This window comes from Python bivittatus, unplaced genomic scaffold, assembly GCF_059951505.1.
Source record: "Python bivittatus isolate LINGU-HERP-01145 unplaced genomic scaffold, Pbiv_v1 ctg000310_np1212, whole genome shotgun sequence".
Lineage (NCBI taxonomy): Eukaryota > Metazoa > Chordata > Lepidosauria > Squamata > Pythonidae > Python > Python bivittatus.
In genome coordinates, this window is record NW_028277054.1 from 4,357,136 (window position 1) to 4,376,101 (window position 18,966).

The window sequence follows — 18,966 nt, forward strand, 5'->3', positions numbered from 1 at the left end:
GTGTTTGTTCGCTTTGGAGAAGGGGGGAGTATGCTTACAGAAAAGATCACACCAGAGCAGACAAGACAATATTGCACTTTGAAAAGTCAAGGACGGGGGCGTGGAATAAAGCAGTCAACTAGCACTCTCTTCCCCAAGTTCCAGCCTCCTAATCTTGGAGGGCAGCTTCGTTAGCCAGCTGCTCCTAGCCACAACCAAGCTGATGGCTTTGATCAGGGCCATGCTGGATATTCTGCGGACGTAAACGCCAACCGGTCAGTAGATGCATTTCCTAAAGAGACCTCGCTGCCATGCGACAACATAGTGGCGCTCCGAAAAATGGTAAACGTTAAGAACAATTATACCCAGCAACAGTTGGTCTCGGGGAGCCCGTATTTGGATCCTGGTTTGTACAAGCTTGATATATATTCTAGCTGGCCTTCTGGGTGACCTCTCTGCAGGAGGCACCCATTTGAGTCCTTGAAGCCTGATGGGGCCAAGGAGACAGCAGCCTTTATTAAATGGTTTCTCAACCTTGGTCCCTTTAAGAGGGGTGGACTTCAACTCCCAGAATTCCCCAACCAGCCATGCTGGCTGGGGAATTCTAGGAGTTGAAGTCCACCCCTCTTAAAGGGACCAAGGTTGAGAAACATTGCTTTAAGGGCACCCATAAGGGAGGAAAACGGGGGCATAAGCAATCCCAGCTTCTACTTTTGCCAGCAAATTCTGCACATCTGTTCCACAAGGTTGCACAGGACAGTTTTCAGTGAACTGGGTAGGAGGAGAGCCGGGTTCAGTCTACGGGGCCCCTAAGGCCTAGCCTTCTAATAAAATTTGTTAGTCGGACAAGGCGCTACAAGATTCCTGATTTTCGGCCAGTGGACTGAGCTGTCTGAAACTAGTTTGGGGAAGCAGGTAGAGAGGGAGACTTTTGGAGGTTCTCTCTCAGCCACCAGAATCAAGCAAGCTGGTCCTCTCCGCCTCTCTCCCTGGACGAGGCCCTTATTTAAAAAGAAGCTATTGCACGTTTCAGCCTTGTGATGGGCATGTTCCCAAATCAGAAAATTTCTTAAGATGTTGGGGAACTGGCCAGTCCATGAACTTGGAGGTTGATGGTGGAGAAGAGCTGGGGCAGACCATGGTGGCAAGAGGGCTTTGAATTGGTAGCAGGCTCCTGGGGAAAATAAATTTGAGGGGAGGGAGGTGTGTGACCAGGAGACTCAGATCTGTCAGCCCTGCAGGTTGGATCTGGGTGCCTTGTCTCCCACCCTGCCCCCCCCCCCCGCCCCGGTCTCCAGTGGACAGTCTTTTATGTCTTTTCGGCACAAGAACCTCCACTGATCCTTTTCAGCTGGAGGGTATTCCAGTCTCATCCGAAGGACTGGAGAAGGGGTGAGGGTATGCAAGGGAGAGGGGATGGGGGGGGCGATTAGACTCAGTATATTCATTGAATAGAACTTTCCTATAAAAATAGACATCACATGAACAGAGAAGGGCGGTTTTCGTTTCCTTTAACCTTGTTTCGAATCAGGTGACCGAGAGAGGAGGACGGGCAGCTGAGCTCAGCCGTGCTTGGGTTCAACTGCTCGCAAGAGTCTTCCCCTGCTTGATAAGGTCCAGGCTAACTCCCACCTCCCCATCTGGCTGGCTGGGCCTCGCTCTGGCCGTCCGCTCACCCTCCAGCCGCTTGTAATTTTGCACCTGTCTCTCTAAGGTTTCCAGGCTGTCGGGGCTGAAATCGCAGCCTTCGTTTTCCGAACTGCATTCACTCAAATCCGTGATTTCCAACTCGGAATCAGATGCTGGGTCCTCTTTGGCCCCTCGGCCCCCGGAAGGACTCGGGGGCCTGGCGCCCAGTAATTCCTTATTGCGAGTGCTTGTTCCAAGGACCTCCCCACGGAGGGGCAGAGTTGTGCTATGGGGAGGGAGGCAGAGACGGGGCACAGAGCTACTCCCCAGGGTTGTAGTTCTCTCGGGGCTTTCGGTTGGCAGAAGTGAGATGGGCGTGGGGAGCTGGGCCAGGGACCCAGACAAGGGGTTGGGGTAGAAATGAGGGGAATACAGGGAGGTGGGGAGCTTGGAGCTGTTCACGGGGAAAGTGCTGGATAGGTAAGGGTTGAAATTCCAGGGGTATTCGGGGAAGGAGGTATTTCTGCCATACGGAGTCAGCAAGCTGGGAGGCTTTGTGTACCCAGCCATACCTGTGGGGAGAAGGAAATAGAGATGAGCAGACACTCCATGCTGGGACCAGGGATTGGAGAAAGTGTTTGAGACAGCGCAATTTCCACTATAATATCAATATCCTTTGGAAATACATTACAGCAATCTGGGAAGCAATGGGGCGGGGAGAAATCCTTTTCATATACACCTTGGCTAAAAAGAGGATCTCTCGCTCCCCACCCCAAACCCACCCAGACCCACACTCACCTGATCCCAAGAATGGGAAGGCTGTATCCAGCCTCAGTTTCTCTGGTTCTGGCTGACGTTCAAAGAGTGGGGCGCGGCTGGAGGGATCCCCCAAGCGAGGGCTCGAGAAGAGGCTTTGTAAGGTCTGCAGGAAGCAAATCCAGCAGGTGAGTGATCTCCGCAAAGTGGGGAGGACAGGACTGGAGACAATTGGGAATCCTTGCACTCCTGTGGGTCACCTCCTCCCTAGGGCTAGGCGGGTCTATTCCACTTGAAATAAGAGCTTTTAAAAAGCCTCCCCCTCTCACCTTGTGAAATCAGACCTTGCATTCCAGCACCGAATTCTGGCATCAGGATGTGCTGGGCTGGGGTCTGACCTGAACACCAGCTTCTTGGAGAAGCAGCTATGGATCTAAGGATCTGTTCTCGCCTTTGCTTGTCATACCTCAGGGGTCAGTGGGGTGCAGTCAGCCCCATGGTTGCTCCCGTTGAAAGGGTTCTGAGTCAGGAGAAATGGGGAGTTGGCAGCCATGTCCAGGAGTGGGTAATTAACCAAGACCACTTTGCTGAAGTTGAACTTGTAGGTGAACCGTTTCCCTTTGGTCTTATGAAGGATCCGCTTGTTGTAATAATATCTGCAGAAAGAAGTGAACGGAGAAGCTGAGCTAGCGGCTGGTGGACTGAATATAAATTCCTAGCTGCAAAAGTAATCGCAGAAAATGCTGTACATCAAGGAGGCATCGGACGGAAGCCGCTCCCTCAGAACAGATCAATTCTGTGGTTAAAACAAAATGCCCGAATAAGTCAGTGGGCTTCCATTTATTTTGCATCCTGCATTTAATTAGGAGTGCAAGAGGAGAACACAAGTCCTCAGAACACAGCCACACCCAAAACATTTAACTTCTTCTTGGCCATCACCATCTCTATTTTTACCAAAAAAAAACAGCTTGAAAAAGAAGAAATCTTAATCGTTTTGGGAAACCGCATTCTGTGTTGTCTTCAAACTACGTGAGGCAACTGAGGGAGTGAGGTCTGGGGTCTGACAATCACTTCTAAAACTGCTTCAGTATCCCATTTTGTGAAGCGCTGGGAGATTAATATTCACTTCCCTCTCCTCCATCCTCTGATAAATATCATTCAAGCCTGACTCGGGCTAAGGCATAATCCAAAAGATAAAAACATTTTATAATGTCAATTACCAAAGCGCTGCGTGGATTTAAAATGATCCTATCTGTATTTGTATATGTGTAACAGCCGTGGACAAGCTGCCTTTTAAAAACTCACCTATCTAAATTCTGTAGAGATGATAGCTAAATAATTTCGCAGAGATTATAGCTAAATAAACGATAGAACCTTAGATACTTTTTTTTTCCTGCAAAGATTTAGCCCAGTGGGGAAAAATGGCAACTAAGTAGAACGGTTTGGCATTCGTTTGGAAATTAGATTAAATCACACACTTTCTTCCTTGCAGCGCAATGCCCCCTAATGGTGTATTTGGAGAAATCAGCACGATTTCAAATAAAGCGCCACCTAGCAGGTCATAGCATATTGCCACCAAGTCCCCTTTATTCCGTGCTAGCAAGACATCTCTGAATTTCTCCTGTGGGGTTACAAGGGCGTCTTCAGAATTTATTTACTGGGCAAAGCGATGCTGAATTCCCAGGCTGAGTTAATAGGAAGTGTCAATAGCGCTTAGCTCCTCATAAATATTAATTAGGGAAGTGGAATCTCAAGTGACCAGAGAGATGCAGTTAATTAATAAGCAATAACAAATATTGCTGTCGATCAATTACGGAGAAGGTAACGGTGAAGCTCTCGTGAGTTTTATCATGCACTCTGAAGAGGGAGAAGAAAGCGCAGCTTCTTTTGACACCTGGAAAGGCATGAGCCGTTCGTGGCATGACAGGATGACAAACTGGTATTACAGGTAACAGTAATATTTAGTACGGTTGTTGCTAGATCACGGAAATTTTACTGATTAATCATAAGAGTTTTAGTAGACCACTTAATTAATCAAAAGTAATGATAAATACGCCAACCGTTCTCAGAAGAAAAAAAAACGCCATGGCTTCTTTTGAGTGAGATGATGAATGAGTGTTTTGCAAACACCTTAAAAATGCAAGAGATCATCCTTCAGGACAGGGAGAATTCCTCCTTTGAAGATGGTAGTCACCATCTATACTTACTTTGAGCCCTTATGCTGGAAAATTAATTACTGTCCCATTAGTCAAGGTACTTTTCAAAGCTTTTCTTTATTTTTTTTTTTAAATAATTGGTTAAACATTCAAGTACTGAAACTTGGCATGAATATAGTACATGTTCAGGTGCTCAAAGCAATGCAGCTACATTTTTCTAATTTCTTTGATTGTTGTGAGTCATTGAGAATCAGGTACCATACAAGTTTAATACATTATTATTATTATTATTAATGTTATTATTATTCCAACCTTTCTTACTAACCTTGTTTTATAGATGGAAATTTGAGACCAGGAAGACTTAAATCAATCACTTTCCAGTTGCCCTTGTTAGCTGGCATTTTATCCCAAAAAGAGAATCTCATACCATGTAATAATTATATTTTTCATGCCTGAAAGCACTACATTAAAAACGTTGAATCCAGTTTAAATAAGTCTGAGTTTGCTCATACATATCCTGAAACACCACACATCTGCCACAAGTGTTTCCTTTGGGAATGGTGTACACGTTGAGATAAATTAAATAATTCTGTTATTCTTCCCCCAGTCATCTGGTTAATACTGTGTGAACGGCAGCCCTGCGCGATCAAAAAGTCTGATCCCAAACAAGTCCATAACACCCAGTATAATCATGGAAGGAAACGAGTGTAAGAGATCCCAGCAGACAACTAACCATTTATGTGATCTTGCATTTGCCTTCAGACTTGCCTTCAGACTTTTCAGAACAGCTAGGATTACAGCTGGTTTTAATACCACGTGATTATGGGCCATCAAGTTGATCTCAGCTCATAGCCACCACATGGATTTTCTCCATGACGATCTATCCCTAGCCTGGTCTTTCAGTCTTATACCATGTACATCCACTGAAATCTGATCAAAAGACTAGGTGGGTTCCAAACCTTCTAGAACCCTGATTCCAAACATCAATGAGAACTGGCTCCAATGTTGTAATGCAGGCTACAGGGGCACCCTGAAGACCTGACATCAAGCTTTAGTACCCCTCCTCACCCAAGGTACTGTCCCTCAGCCCCACGTGCTGAAATGAGCCAAGATCGGTGTCTTCTCCATGTCTCACCTTAGAGCCCGGCTCAGCTTGTCATAGTTCATATGGGGCTTGCATTTACGAATACCCCATAGTCGGGCCACTTCATCAGGGTCCTTAATGACAAACTCGCCATAGTCCCCTTGCCAGGCGATGACATTCTGGTATTCTTCCTTCTGCAGCAGCTCCAGGATAAAATGCCAGAGTTGGATCTGACGGGAGCCAGGACTAGACTCGGGCTTGTAGGCCCAGTCAGGGAAAGCAAAACCTGCCGGTGAAAAAAATAATTAACCGATTGCTAGTCTCAACTAGCAATCTAGCTAGTCTTACTTCTTTTATCTTAACAAAATTAAACTATTATTCAAGATAGAAAGACATTTTTATATTTTAAGATCACCTGCTTGATTTAATCTGCACAATACTCTTGTAGAATGTAAGTTTTTAAAAAATGTAGATACAGAAGAGGAAAATTAGGATTTGAAAACGTTTCAGAGTAAGAAGCATATAAAGGACGGAAGGAATTTGGGAAGAAAGAATAAGTGGAATTGTGAATGAAGTCTTATGCAGAGCTAGCCTACAGACTTCATCCACTCACTTTGTTGGCTACAGTTTTACAAACAATTATTTGGAACTTAAATCCCATAGAACTCTGTGGGATTTATTTCTGAAAAAATATGGATAGGATCAGACAGCCAGCTTCAGGCAAAGCAATCAGAGCTGAGAGATGCTGAGTGAAGCAGCGCAAAGCCCTATACTGGCCAAGTCACAACAGTGTGTGTGTGTGAGAGAGAGACTACACATGCACAATCTTTGTTCTAACAGGCCTTGGTTTCAACAGGAGAATTAATTGATCTACAAGCTCTAGTTCCACATAGTTCAGAGGTTCAGTCTTAAGGGCTCACAAAGTGAAACAGAATTCTCTTTTTTGAGTTGTGGAATTTTCTACCCTTTTAGAAAAGATCTGCCTCGTCCTCCAGTGCTCTGTTCTCTGCTGGTAGAACCTTGCTTCATCCAAAGCTTTCTATTGAGTAGGAGTGCCTGTAAGCCTTCAGCACTAGTGGCTATGTATTTTTGGTAAGAAGGCAAAAAGTTGTTCTGGTTTTAAATGGAAAATGAAAGTCACCAGGTTTTGCCATGGGGGTGGGGGTAGGGACAATGTACATTCCAACCTTTAAAACTAGATGTCATCTGAGAAGATTTCCCACTTTACAATGCAATGTCTTCTTCCTTGGGAGCAAGCGAAGCTGATTTCTGAGTAGATTGTATAGGATCAGGCTGAAACAATAAATCTTGCTCAGGACCATGCAGGCCCGCAGGCAGGAATTCTTCTAAGACCACCTCTCCTAGTGCTTTGAAAATGCTGTCTGGGTCCTTTGAGATTTTCCCCTGAAGTTGAGATGTTCCACTCCTTGTCGTTACAGTATTTCCACTTTCAGATCTTAATTCTGCAGCGGGCTTTAATAACAGCCTGACACAGTGTTTAAAGGAAGGCATCTCTAAGGAGCTGGGATAGCCAATTCGGTCACCTCCACCCCACCTAATTAATCACAGCTAAAAGCTGAGCTCTCGCTACAGCTCAGGAGAGGACAAGCAGAAGGTACCGTGGGAGATACTCTGGTCTCTCTTGTGCAGGTGAGGTCAAGCTGGCCTCCTCAGATCTGTGCCTCTATCTATGAATCTATCATTAACAGGCCTAATGAACTGCTGATCAATGCCTTGATTTTTCAGTTACACAGAGCACCTTTGGCACCCGTGCAGTAAATTACATTCACCTTCCCAAAGGCCTCTCTATACATCACTTGAATGCCATGGCTCTCAAAGAGTGAGATTGGCCTCTCTCCAGAGAGGCACCTTGCTAGTTGGAAAGTCCCAAATTCTGCTTGGGTTTTATGCCTACCTCAGGCATTTGAGGCTCCCTGGCCAGGATAAAAATAAAGAATGATGCCATGTGAAAAGAATGGAAGGCATGCGTGCACACACACACACCCCAGAACGTACAGAAATGTTTAAAAAGCCTTGATGGGTCTAAGTCTGAAGCTCCTTTGAGATTGAGGTCCAGGCCAACAACCATCTCTCCCTCTTTCTCTCTCTCTCTCTCTCTCTCTCTCTCTCACACACACACACACACACCATTGGCCTGTCCAGTACTGAGAGCAACATACACGCTTCTCTTCTTGCTCTCTCACTAAAGCAACAAGGATTTTTCCAACAAGAGCGAAATTCCTAGGGGGTGCCAGTAGTAGGTGGGGTTAAAACAAGCAATGAGTAGGAGAACTTATAAAGAAATCTCCTGTGATCTTTCATTTTGATTCACATGCTTGTTCTCATTCTGACATACATCCCTTTCTTTTCTTTTTCTATTTTTCTTATCAAGCATCAAAGGGCAGGTGGGTGGGTGAGAACTGAGACTCCTTACTGAAAATCTGAACTGAAGGCTCACAGACCCTTTTTGAAATTAGGCACAGAGGCCCATCGTTTGGGCCATACATTGCTTTTCTCTGGATTAAAGACCCAAAGCTGCAGCATCATTGACATCTTGCAATATCATCGAATTTCTGTGGCAGTAATTTTAAAATCTCCAGGATGATCACCTGAACATAGGGGAACTGAAGCCTTAGGATATGCTGAATGGAATGAAAAGTCAAAAGTAACCAGCCGAATCTTAAATTCAAATAAATGTTAGGAATCAAAGCCCATCGATTATTTAAAGCATTATTTTAGAAAATTAAAAATTTAACAAATAATGAAGGGAAATCTATCCACTAAGTCATTTTGATTAGCCAACATGCTGAAAAGCAGACATAGCTATCATAATCCTGCAGCCATCATTTCTTCACATTTAAAAAATGGTCTAGGCCCAGTTTTATTTTTAAATGAAAGCTGGCATTTAATGGAAAGGCCAGAAAACAAATCTTCAATAAAGAGCAAGACTCAATGCTTCACCTTAACACACACACACACACAAGAAACTACAATAACATGAAGGATTTTTTTTTTTGTACAGATGAAGAAAGATTTAATGTTCACAAACAACATAAAAACTGATTAGATCTTATATACCATAACAAAAAGGGGCCAACTGCATTTTGACTTCAGAACCTTCTTATGGGGAATGTTTGCAATATAACAGCAAATGTTAGTTTTCCAATAAAACGTTATGTGGAGAGACATAAAGTTCCAAAAAATGCTGTTGCTACCTGCCCTGTAGATCACCGTACAATAAGTTGCCCCAGACACTATTGCTATATGTATCAGCCATCAATTCTCTGCTTCATCTATATATTTGCATCACCTCAAGCTCAATAGGAACGCGCGCACCCTCCATTTCTGGCCATGAATATCAGGGGTGTCCACAAATTATGGTCAAATCATTCAAGATGGAGGCCACAACTTGGCCTTAAACTGAGAGCAACTTTGGAGGACCAGCGGTCCACCATAGTACGGAAAGGGCTATGATATGAAGTAGGTGGCACTGAGATTTTGAGAAGGAGCAGTTTCCTGTTTTCAAATGCTTTGAAGCTTTTTTTCTCTTCCTTTCTTCATTTGGCTTTCCTCATTTTTAATTAAAGGAGGCTCTGAGAAAGGTTAAAAACTTTGAGGAATGCAGATTTCCAACCTATAGTCTAGGACTTCACGCGACCAGCCAAAGTCGCTGGGCAGCATATAAATTTAATCAATTATTATGGTTGGTCGCACAGTCAGCCAGATGTTTAGACTGGATTTAGCATTTTTGTCCACCTATCAAGTCCTTCCCAAGGACCTGGGATAGGCAGATGTTGTTGTCTGATGAGGTTATAGGTATCGTCACAGGATGGAAGCTGTTCCAAATAAAACTGTCTTTTGCAATGGACTGACAGTGATTTTGTCAATGCCGATGGTCTTCAAGTGGTGCTCCAGACGTTTTGGGATCGCACCCAAGACGCCCATTACTATTGGTACTACCTTTGCTTCCTTTTGCCATAGTCGCTCTACTTCTCTTTGCAGGTCTTTATATTTTGTGATTTCCTCCAGTTCCTTCTCTCCTATTCTGCTGTCTCCAGGTATTGCAATGTCCGCTATCCAGACTTTTTTGCCTTTTTTATCAACAGTTGCTGAGTCTGGGCTGTTGTGTGGCAGGTGCTTGTCTGTCTGAATTCTAAAGTCCCAGAGCACTTGAGCGTCTTCATTTTCTCTTGCTTTGTCTGTTTTGGGGTCCCGCCAGTTCCTGCTTGCAGGCAAATGGTATTTCTTGCAGATCTTCCAATGCACCATTGTTGTTGCTATGTTGTGCTGTTGTTTATAGTCAGCCTGTGCGATCTTCTCGCAACTAACTCGGTGGTCCACTGTTTCTTCAGCTTCTTTGCAGAGGCGGTATTTTCTGTCTGTCTGTTGTTGTTATTGCCAGTGTTTTTCTAACTTGGCAACTTTAAGATGTGTGGACTTCAACTCCCAGAATCCCCCCACCAGTTGAAGTCCACCCATGCTGGCTGGAGAATTCTGGGAGCTGAAGTGCAAACCTCAACTTTTTAGGATGCTAAATCTTTTGCAAACCACAAGGCGACTGCAATACTGCCTCATCAGATGAGTTTCTCATATGTTATAGTTAGGAGGGTGAGAAGTCACCCTTAAGCAAAAGTCAGGGCAGATGATTACATTTTTAAAACTATTCTAATATCTTCATGCTGCTGCTATTTTATTGTTGTTATTATCACTTGTAGTACTAATAAATTTGGAGAAGTGGAATCTTGCTTTTCCAGACAAGCAGGACATCTGGGAAGCTGCAACAATGGATTATGATACAGGAACCACTCAAAAACTTTGCCCTTTAAAAGACTGCAGTGTCTCCTTGGATTGTATTGACCTTCTGGAATTCCCTGAGTGGAAGCCTAGCACACACAAAGGGAAGCCACACAGACCTGGCTACAGTCATCCTCTTATCAGGGCCGATGCCGTCCTGACACACACACTCACACTCCACACAAAAGAACCAGGACTCTGACCCAGAACTGCCAGCGTTGGGCACACATGGACCGCACTTCCTTTGCAGGAAGCAAAGGAGAACTTCCCCCAGCAAACACGTTCATACTGAAAGAGTTTCTTGAAGGCATAAAAACCTCTGACAACAATCAGCAGGTTAATCCCGTATAAAGCCTTATGTCACTTTTTTCAGAACGCAAGAAAAATGCTAAGGAATGTCTTGCCCAATGCAGAATCTGATTTCCCACCATGGTCAACCAGGTACCAGTGGCAATCCTGCAAGCAGGACATGAAGGCAAGACATGTTCTTATATTATATTATTAGAAAGAAAACATTCTTACCCATTTCCACCCAGAAGGCATATATTCTACGTATCTGAGGTCTGCCTGCTCCCCCATTCCTCTGTTCTATGAGCTACAGGGCTCCAAATATTACAACTTTTCATTGTGCAACTGACCTATGTCCCCACACATTTTGGTTACCCTTTTTTATACTTTTTTAAACCCTAACCCAACCTACTTGAAGTCCAGTGAACAGATTTGTACCAATATTCCAATTCTGGTTATAGTCTTGTATAAAAACATGACGATATCAGCTGTTTTATTTGGGCTTCTTTGCTAATGATGCCTAAGGGGGAATCCACTTTTTCTTCAGCTGCTGCACGATGTGTAAATGGTTTAATTAAGCTCTCCAGCATGATTCTGAGTTGTTCTCACTCCCATTTCCCATCACTGCATTTCTGAAATTTGGATTTTTGCCTCAGCACAAATCAAGTCTACTCCAATGGAGCCCAACCTTGGAAACTCTATCAATATGTCCATTAGTTTTTTTGGCAACTGCATTGTAAATGATTCGCCCACTATTTTCTCCTGGGATTTCTTTTTAACTTCCCAGTCCGGTCTATAGCCCTAAGACTTCCTGGTGGTTTCCCACCCAAGTCCTAACCAAGGACAGCTTTACATCCTTGTTTGTATTTTAATGTCTATTTACCCAATCTCTGGAAACCATAACCTTCTAAATCTTCAGTATAAGCTGAATGACGTTTCTGAGTGGTTAATAGAAGATGCTCTGAAATGCTCAGAGGCTATCTTGTTTTATACTTTAGTTACATGTTGCAAGAGACTATCTCCTATTAACCTCTACCCTATTCATCACACTTGATTTCATTTAGTAAGTTTTGTCTTAATTAACCATAAATACCTAGATTTCCATAGGCTGTAACAAGAACTAATTTGCTCTGTTCAGACATTTAAAAAACGCACCGCCTGTTTGCGTTAGTTAAACCCAAAGGAGCCTTGATTTAAACTTTATGTCAAGTAATCCACTTTTGTAAATCAAGCAGCAAGCAGAACAAATATGCATCATGGAATAGCAGAGCAGACACTTCAAGGAAGCACAGCAAGTGTGTGAGAGCACTAATGCACCTACATCATTGAGACTTCCAATTTGCAAAGGGGAACCAGTAATACAGTGGCTTTAGCATAGGGGCCACATACTGTTTTCTTCATGATTCTCATTGGGTGACCCCAGGCCAGATGCTAGTCTCTCTCTCAACAATTCTTTCACTGATAATTGTTTTATAATTAAAACATATATAACATGTTACTTATAATTACTCCCATTAATTATTTAACAGGAGAATTTGCCTCTTCCAGCATTAAGCAGGAGGTTGGATTCCACAGCCTAGGAGGATTTTCCAAAGGTCCCCTTTTCTGGGCCGCAAGTATCTAGAAGACCACTAGGAGGCCACCAAGAGAGCTTTTAGCATCTCTCGGCTGCCATCCGGGGGTCATCCTAATCTTTCACAGTCCAGAGGCAACAGCTCTAGCAGAGACCTCTAGCAGTTCCCTTTAAAGCAAATCACTCCTCCTTCCAGCTTACAGTGGCCTTAAAAGCTCTCTTTCATTCCGGACGTTTAGCATTTTTACAGGGCCATCATGCTGATTTTATCTAGTGGTTAATCTTTATTTATTAGTATCGTAAACCACCCAGAGTTCCTAGGAAGTGGATGAACAGCCCAGACATGGGGAAATTTCCTTTCCTTCCAATTCTAGGATGCTAAATATGGCGCCAAGGGCTGTCCATGGGGGTGAGGTCAAAAAAGTCAAGATGGCAGCCAAAACCGTGATCAGAGCCCTGCCCTTTTTACATGGGGGGGACAGGGCTTCGATGCCACGGTTGTGGCTGCCATCTTGACTATTTTGACCCCCTCTCAGCGGACCCCCCCCCCCAGCCAAAGGAAACAAAATGAACCTGGTCTTCCTTTTTCCTTCAACAGACAATGAAGATTTTTATTTTGACTACCCTGCCATTATTTCAGTCTTTTGGAAAAAAAATAAAAAGGTGGAGGCAGCTGGCTAATGAAACATGTACGATTCTCTCCTCAGAGGCCAACAGGGGAAAGGCAGCCCTGAGGTCAAAAACAGCTCCTTTGATTGTCACGATTGCCCCCAGCCTTCAGCTTGGAGCTATAAACTTCACAGCTATCTAGACTCCTGGGGGAATTGCTGCTTTGAGGGAAAGGGTGCAATTAATAGCTGTCTGAAACGAGTGGGTGGAAAATGTTTGTTTATTGCTAACTGGCAGAAGGCAATAGCGGAGTCTGCAAGGGGACGGTGGCACTTTCGGCCAGCGGGTTGGCTCTGATTTGATCGGCCTTTTCTTCTCAGTCAACGCCAGGACGTCCTGCACTTGCTCGGTTTTTTTGCATCTGGAAGTTTTGCCAAAGAGCCATTAGATAGTTGATGCATGCATTTGACTGAGAAATGAAGCATGGCAGAGAAATATTTTACATAAATAACTTTCAGGAGCAGACATCCGTTCAGCAGCTAGCTGGTCACCAAAATGCCATCTTTGCCCCTTCACCCCAATCAACGGTTGAAACATCACCTCTGCTGGGTTTCCTCCAGCGCTGGAGAGATTGTCCTACCCATATTATGCCATGTTCTCCCCTGGCAAACCCACCTAGCCTCTTCTTTATTTCTTCTACGGTTACTTAAGTCGTAATATTTTAGATAATTTGGGGAAAGAGGTGGCTTTATTTTGCTGCATCAAAAAAGGAAGGAGTCCTTTTTTGGTGTGTCTGCTGACTTTTTCTTATTCATTGTATTGATTTTATTGCCCTGGAAAATGCTTTAATTTTGCTAAAGAGGCCTGTCTTTTAAGTAAATAAATCAGTAAGTAAAAAGTGCAGGATTGGATCCAGGTTTAGTTATACGTAAGTTGATCATTGAAAACAATAGGACTGAATTTACCTATAATATTTTATATTTGCTGTTTTAAAAAAATTGACAAAGAGAGGGCCCTTTGATAGCTGGCATGCAATGGCACGAAGGGTTTGGGTTTCTTGGGGAAAATTGATAGCTGGCTTGGTTTCATATTTCATCCCTGACAATATTAAACCATTCAGAAATACCAACAGTTCAAAAGCATTCATATACTGTATGTGTGTGTGTGTGTGTATAAATATATATTCTTTTCATATAATAATGAAATATATATTATATTCATATAATAATTCCTTTTCAACATTCAGATTTGAAATCTCAAAACCCCATTTTGCATGCTCAGTTACACGGTGACAATTCAGAAAAACATGGCAGGTATGTGTGAATGTTCCTTTCAGCTGTATTGTCATTCATAGTCTGATTTAGCGTTACCCTAGGTGGGCTATGTACCAGACCTTGTAGTAACTTTTCTGGGTCTGTGGATGAGTTCAGGCAATAGGGTAACCAGATCAGTTAAAATTCTAGCTGCTGCAACAGCTAGATTTGGTTAGCTTGAAAGCTGGAGTTTTGGATTCTTTGGGGAGGGGAGTAGCTTAGCATGGTGTATGAATTCAGCCTGTGTCATTCACATATGACCCAGGGCGTTGTGAAAACCTAGAAAGGGAGTTAATTCAGCTGAACGTGTTGTCTGAACCCAACCAGTATACAACGCAATGCAAGCTCAAAAAAGAGGGTAAATTGAGTAAACCATGATTAAATTAACCATGGGTTCATTGAGTGAACCCAGGCAGAGAGAGAGGGCCCATGGTGTCCACATCGGAAAAACCCTTCGTTTTCTGCCTGGAAGACATTCTCCCTGTGCCAGAACTGACTGCAAGAAAAGTGCCTTCCACATGCTGGGAAATGCTTGCAAATCTGTCTTTCAGTACTGAAAGCCTGCCATCTAAAGCTGCTAAAAGTAGTAGAGGCTCGCTCTGCTTACCTACTCCAGGTTCACACATACACTGCAGCACACCCTGCAGTTTGCAACTTAGGGCTTATGATGCAGCATACTGGGGAAACCAAGCCAAACCAAATTTCACAATTAAGCAAACTATGACTCAATGGCACAAACCCAATCACAGAGCACTTGCAGGTGAGAATAGGATGGGGGCAAATCATGGCCAAACAGGTTCCACCAGTTTTTGATGCACACAGATGTTCTGCCTGGCCTCACTTCACATGCTTAACCAAATTGAGCTGCATTTGCCAAACCTTCTAACTGGGGTTACTTGGAACCCTGTTAGCTTTTAAGGGAGGCGGATTAGCAGATTGTAGGCACCCAGGCCGTTTGGTTACTGGCTGAGAGTATTGTGCAGGCCCAGATAGGGAGTTTATTCAATAAACAGGTTAAGCGTGTCGTGTGAAGGCAGCAGACACGGTGCGCTGGAAGCCCAGCCGTCAGGAGGAGAAGCAGTGGCCGGGCCGGGCCGGGCCGGGCCGAGGCCGAGCGGCTGGAACGCGCAGGTGATCCCGCGCCCAGGTTTCCACTTCCCGCCGCTGCGTCCTTCGCTCGCGGGTTAACCCACCGCGCAGGCCCGGGGGGCTTCAGCCGAGTCTCCAGCCCGAAGGTCCGGGTTACCTGGCGTCCAGAGAGCCGGCACGGGAGAGGTGAGGAGCAGATCCGAGACGCAGTTACAGTCCATAGCGAGGGAAGCTTCTGCCTGCAGGGAGGGGAAGGCGCGGGGGGCGAGATGGGGCAGGAGGGGGAGGGAGGGAGGGAGAGAGAGAGAGAGAGAACGCGCATTGAGCAGAGGTCTCGGGCTGCAGCGCAAAGACGCGGCGGCGCGATTTTACGCAGGGGGGAAAGAAGAGGAGAGAAAAAGCGGTCCGGATCCCCCGACCTGCTTGAGGGCGCGAAAGAGAAGCCGCTGCAGCTTTCCCGGCGGGTCCAGTGTCTCTTCCCCGCCGGCAGGGAAGGAAAGCTCGGGAGAGGCTGAGTTGGCGGGGGGAGGCCCCCAACTGGAGCTTCAGGCCTGGCCCGGCGGAGTCGCACCTGCGGCCGCGCAAAGGGTCCTGCGCGCGCGTCTGGAACAGGCAACTCCAGGCCTTCAGCGGCGGGGGAGGCGCGTGCATCCGCGCCCGCCTTCACGGAAAGCATCTGCGCGGCTTCTTCCTCGCTTTTTGTCTCTTGCTGCTGTTGGGGCGGGGGGGCTGCGTGCCGGCCCCACTCCCTGGGCCGGGTAAAACCCCCCAGGATGGGCTCCGCCAAGCGTAGCTCGTCTTGGGAGTTACTCTCCCCTACAGTTAACCTTCGCCAGCCTCCACCTACCTAGGAATGTGAGAAATGCGGCGCTTTCGCCCCGCGTTTGCGCTCGCCAGGACGGAGGACCAGCGCGAATCTCAGCCTGCGCTCTTGAAGGCGCCTTTCCAGCCACGAACCGGTTCCCAAATAAACTCGGTCGGTTTTTTCCAATGGGGCCGGGTTAGCTGCGGTTTGGGTCTCTAGTTAAAGGGAAGCCCGTATCTGTCGCGTGTGTACATTAGGGAAGTCCGTGTGGGTGTAGATGGGCGAACACAGTGCCAGTAAGTGTAATAAAAGACGTGCGTGCACGCTTAAGCCAGTGCGATTTCCAGTGTGTGTACTTCAGTGTAACCCACTTGCTTTAGCTGTTTCTTCACTAGTGATTTCCAGCGTCATCCAGTCACTGCCGTGTCAAAAAAAACAACAACAAACCGTGATGAAGGCAGGCTTTATTCCGCCATAACGTGACTGAGTGTTGGTAGAAGGCCCTGTAAATCACTAGTGAAGAATTGATCTCAAGCACTTAAAATATTCAGGCCATAACTGTCTTCTAGCAACACCCAGCCATCAATTGTCCTGACTATCTAAAGCCGCCTTCATTACTGATATATCGGCACAGCGATGGTTGGATGGCGCTATAATTCACAGGTGTGGAAATCGCGGGATTATAATCAGCCTCCACAAAGCCCACGACGGCAAAGGTGGTTTTATTTTGCTGAAGCTCGTTTCGAAAGGAAATGCCATTTTTATAACGGCCAGCTCCTGCTTTGCTCATCTCTCCCAGGAAAAACCTTTGGAAAAATATACCGGAAGAGTAATGGTGAGGTCCCAGGACACGTGCCCCAACCCCTTAGGGTACCTATTAGACTTGGAGGGTGAGGGTGCGCGCTGGGGAGGGAGAAGCAGAGCTGCAATCCCACGAAATCGGCCAGTGTAACACCCCCCAGGTGTGTGGCGCTGGCTGTGGATAATGGGCCTTTACTGCAGATAAGTCCCATCAAGCTGGCAAAAATGAGGCTGATGCGACTTACTTGCATAGAGACGCAGCGGGGCCCTACACAACCCTTCCCCCCCTTCGCCCCCGGACTTCCAGAGCTCTCTGCTCCGGAATACGCGCCTCTCTAGGAGTTAGAGAAGATGGATAACCCAGGACGGGGGCCCGGGGCGGGGGAGGCATCCTCGGTGGCGGCCCCAGCAGCTCTCCACCATGCCTCCCTCCCAAAGCAAAAGTTTTTCTATCCGAAGGTATCTACTTCAGGATACCTTTGGACACACTCCCTTACCCGATAAGCTAAGAAGAAAAACCCAAAGGACCTGAAAATGGACAGGTCTCGGTCCCCCAGGGCTGACAGCCTGCGCTTAAATAAAAGAGCGAAGGAAACCAGAGAGAAAGGTGGTATTGCCCGTCCTCCCCCCCCCCCCATATCTTTATTTTCTCTCTCCGTTCAGGGAAGCCGCATCACGTTATTCTATTTGCGACTTTATTCCCTCATTCTCCTTTTAGGCCCTTTCACCTTTTCCCGGCCCCCTCTTGTTTTTCCTTGGCTTCTTCCCTGGATTCGTCCCCGAGTTTTCGCCTGGCAATAATCTCGAGCCCCGCCGCTCCTCCCACCCACGGACGCCTTCCCGCTGTGGGAATCACTTTGACGCCAAAGACCGACGGGGCTGGAGGTTGCGACTTCCTGCCAGCTTCGCCCCTCAAAGTCCCCTCCCGTCGGCCTGCTCCCCTTAAAGCCCCCCCCCCCGGGCCGGGCTGGACGGAACCGGAGCTCCAGGCGAGAGAGACGCGCTTCTTGTCTAGATTCGCCTCCCGAACGACGCTTGCGGCTCTTCCGTTCCTGTCTTCCTCGGCCGCCTCCGCCTTCCCTGGCTGCTCCGGTTTCCGCAGGAGCCTGTGCCCCTCCTCGGAAGAGCCCATCATTCTGGTTCCTGCTTCTTCACTGCACTTGCTGCCCCCTCCCCCCTGCCCCCGCTCTCCCTGCCCCCGCTCTCCCTGCATTTCTCCTTCAGTGGCCCTGGAACTGAAAGGCCCTCATTCCTCTTCCCTCCGTCCAAATCCCTCCAGCTCGTTCTTTCCTTCTCCCTCCTGGTCCCTCACTCCTCTCCTGCTTTGCCTCTTTCACTTTCCTTCCCCCCGCCATCCTCCTCTGGCCTCTTTGGCGCCAGTCTCAAGCATTTTTCTTCCTCTTCCCCTATCACTTCTACCTATTCACACGCTTGCTCTTACCCCACTTCCCCCACCTTCCCCTGAATCTCTCCCTCTCCTCCACCCTTCGCCTCTGCGCGCCAGCTTCCCCAGCTCTTCCAGGCATGCTAGAAACCGTGGGACAAGGGAAGTGGTGGAGAAGGGAGAAGCGTCCGAGCTCCAGACGCTTCCCGCCGAGCGATTCCTGGCGGCGGGAGCAGCTTAAAAGGAGTGGTGGGTGGACTGGAAGCTTGGCTCCCCCCCTTTGTCTTCATTAAGGGAGGGCGTTTGCCTGAAACTACTTTCCCGCCGCCGCGAGCGTTGGTTGTGGAGTGGGGAGAGGGAGAGTTTCGCTCCCGGCAATGCGAATCAAGAGAGCAGCCCAAACCGGCGCGGAAGGAGAGCTAGCGCTGATCCGGTTTCAGTCAAGGAAGCTTGCTCCTCAGCTCCGGCTGCAGCTGGCAGATTTCCCCCTCCTGCCCCGTGAAGTGCCAGTAAAGCAGAAGGTTATCGTTACAGGTGTGAGGGGGTCACAAGGCTGCCTGCCGCCGTTTCTTTTCAGGGAGGCAAGTGAATAAGTCTTCTTGGCTCCTCCACCCTTTAAAAACTGGAAACGTGAGGAGGAGGGAGGAGGGGGCAGTGGCTGGAGGGGGCAAGGATAAAATCTCTCAGTCTCCCCGCAAAGTGAGAA

At 46.7% G+C, this 18,966-nt stretch overlaps 1 protein-coding gene across 1 annotated transcript; it reads right to left on the minus strand.

Annotated features, from left to right (window-relative positions):
* Positions 1-1,557: 1,557 nt before the first annotated feature.
* ERFL (ETS repressor factor like) lies at positions 1,558-15,491 on the minus strand. Its single transcript, XM_088140206.1, has 5 exons — positions 15,428-15,491; positions 5,656-5,890; positions 2,831-3,020; positions 2,407-2,530; positions 1,558-2,180 (listed from the first exon to the last, which is right to left on the minus strand). Exons 1-5 carry the CDS (start codon positions 15,489-15,491, stop codon positions 1,558-1,560), a joined length of 1,236 nt encoding a protein of 411 aa, XP_087996332.1.
* Between the last annotated feature and the right edge of the window lie 3,475 nt (positions 15,492-18,966).

Excerpts from the sequence above, each read along its gene's own strand:
- ERFL (XM_088140206.1), bottom strand. The coding sequence starts at position 15,491 with ATGGACTGTAACTGCGTCTCGGATCTGCTCCTCACCTCTCCCGTGCCG. Across the intron at positions 5,891-15,427 it reads GCCGGCTCTCTGGACGCCAG|GTTTTGCTTTCCCTGACTGG; the intron begins GTAACCCGGACC and ends TTTCACCGGCAG. Across the intron at positions 2,531-2,830 it reads GCACCCCACTGACCCCTGAG|ACCTTACAAAGCCTCTTCTC; the intron begins GTATGACAAGCA and ends TGCTTCCTGCAG.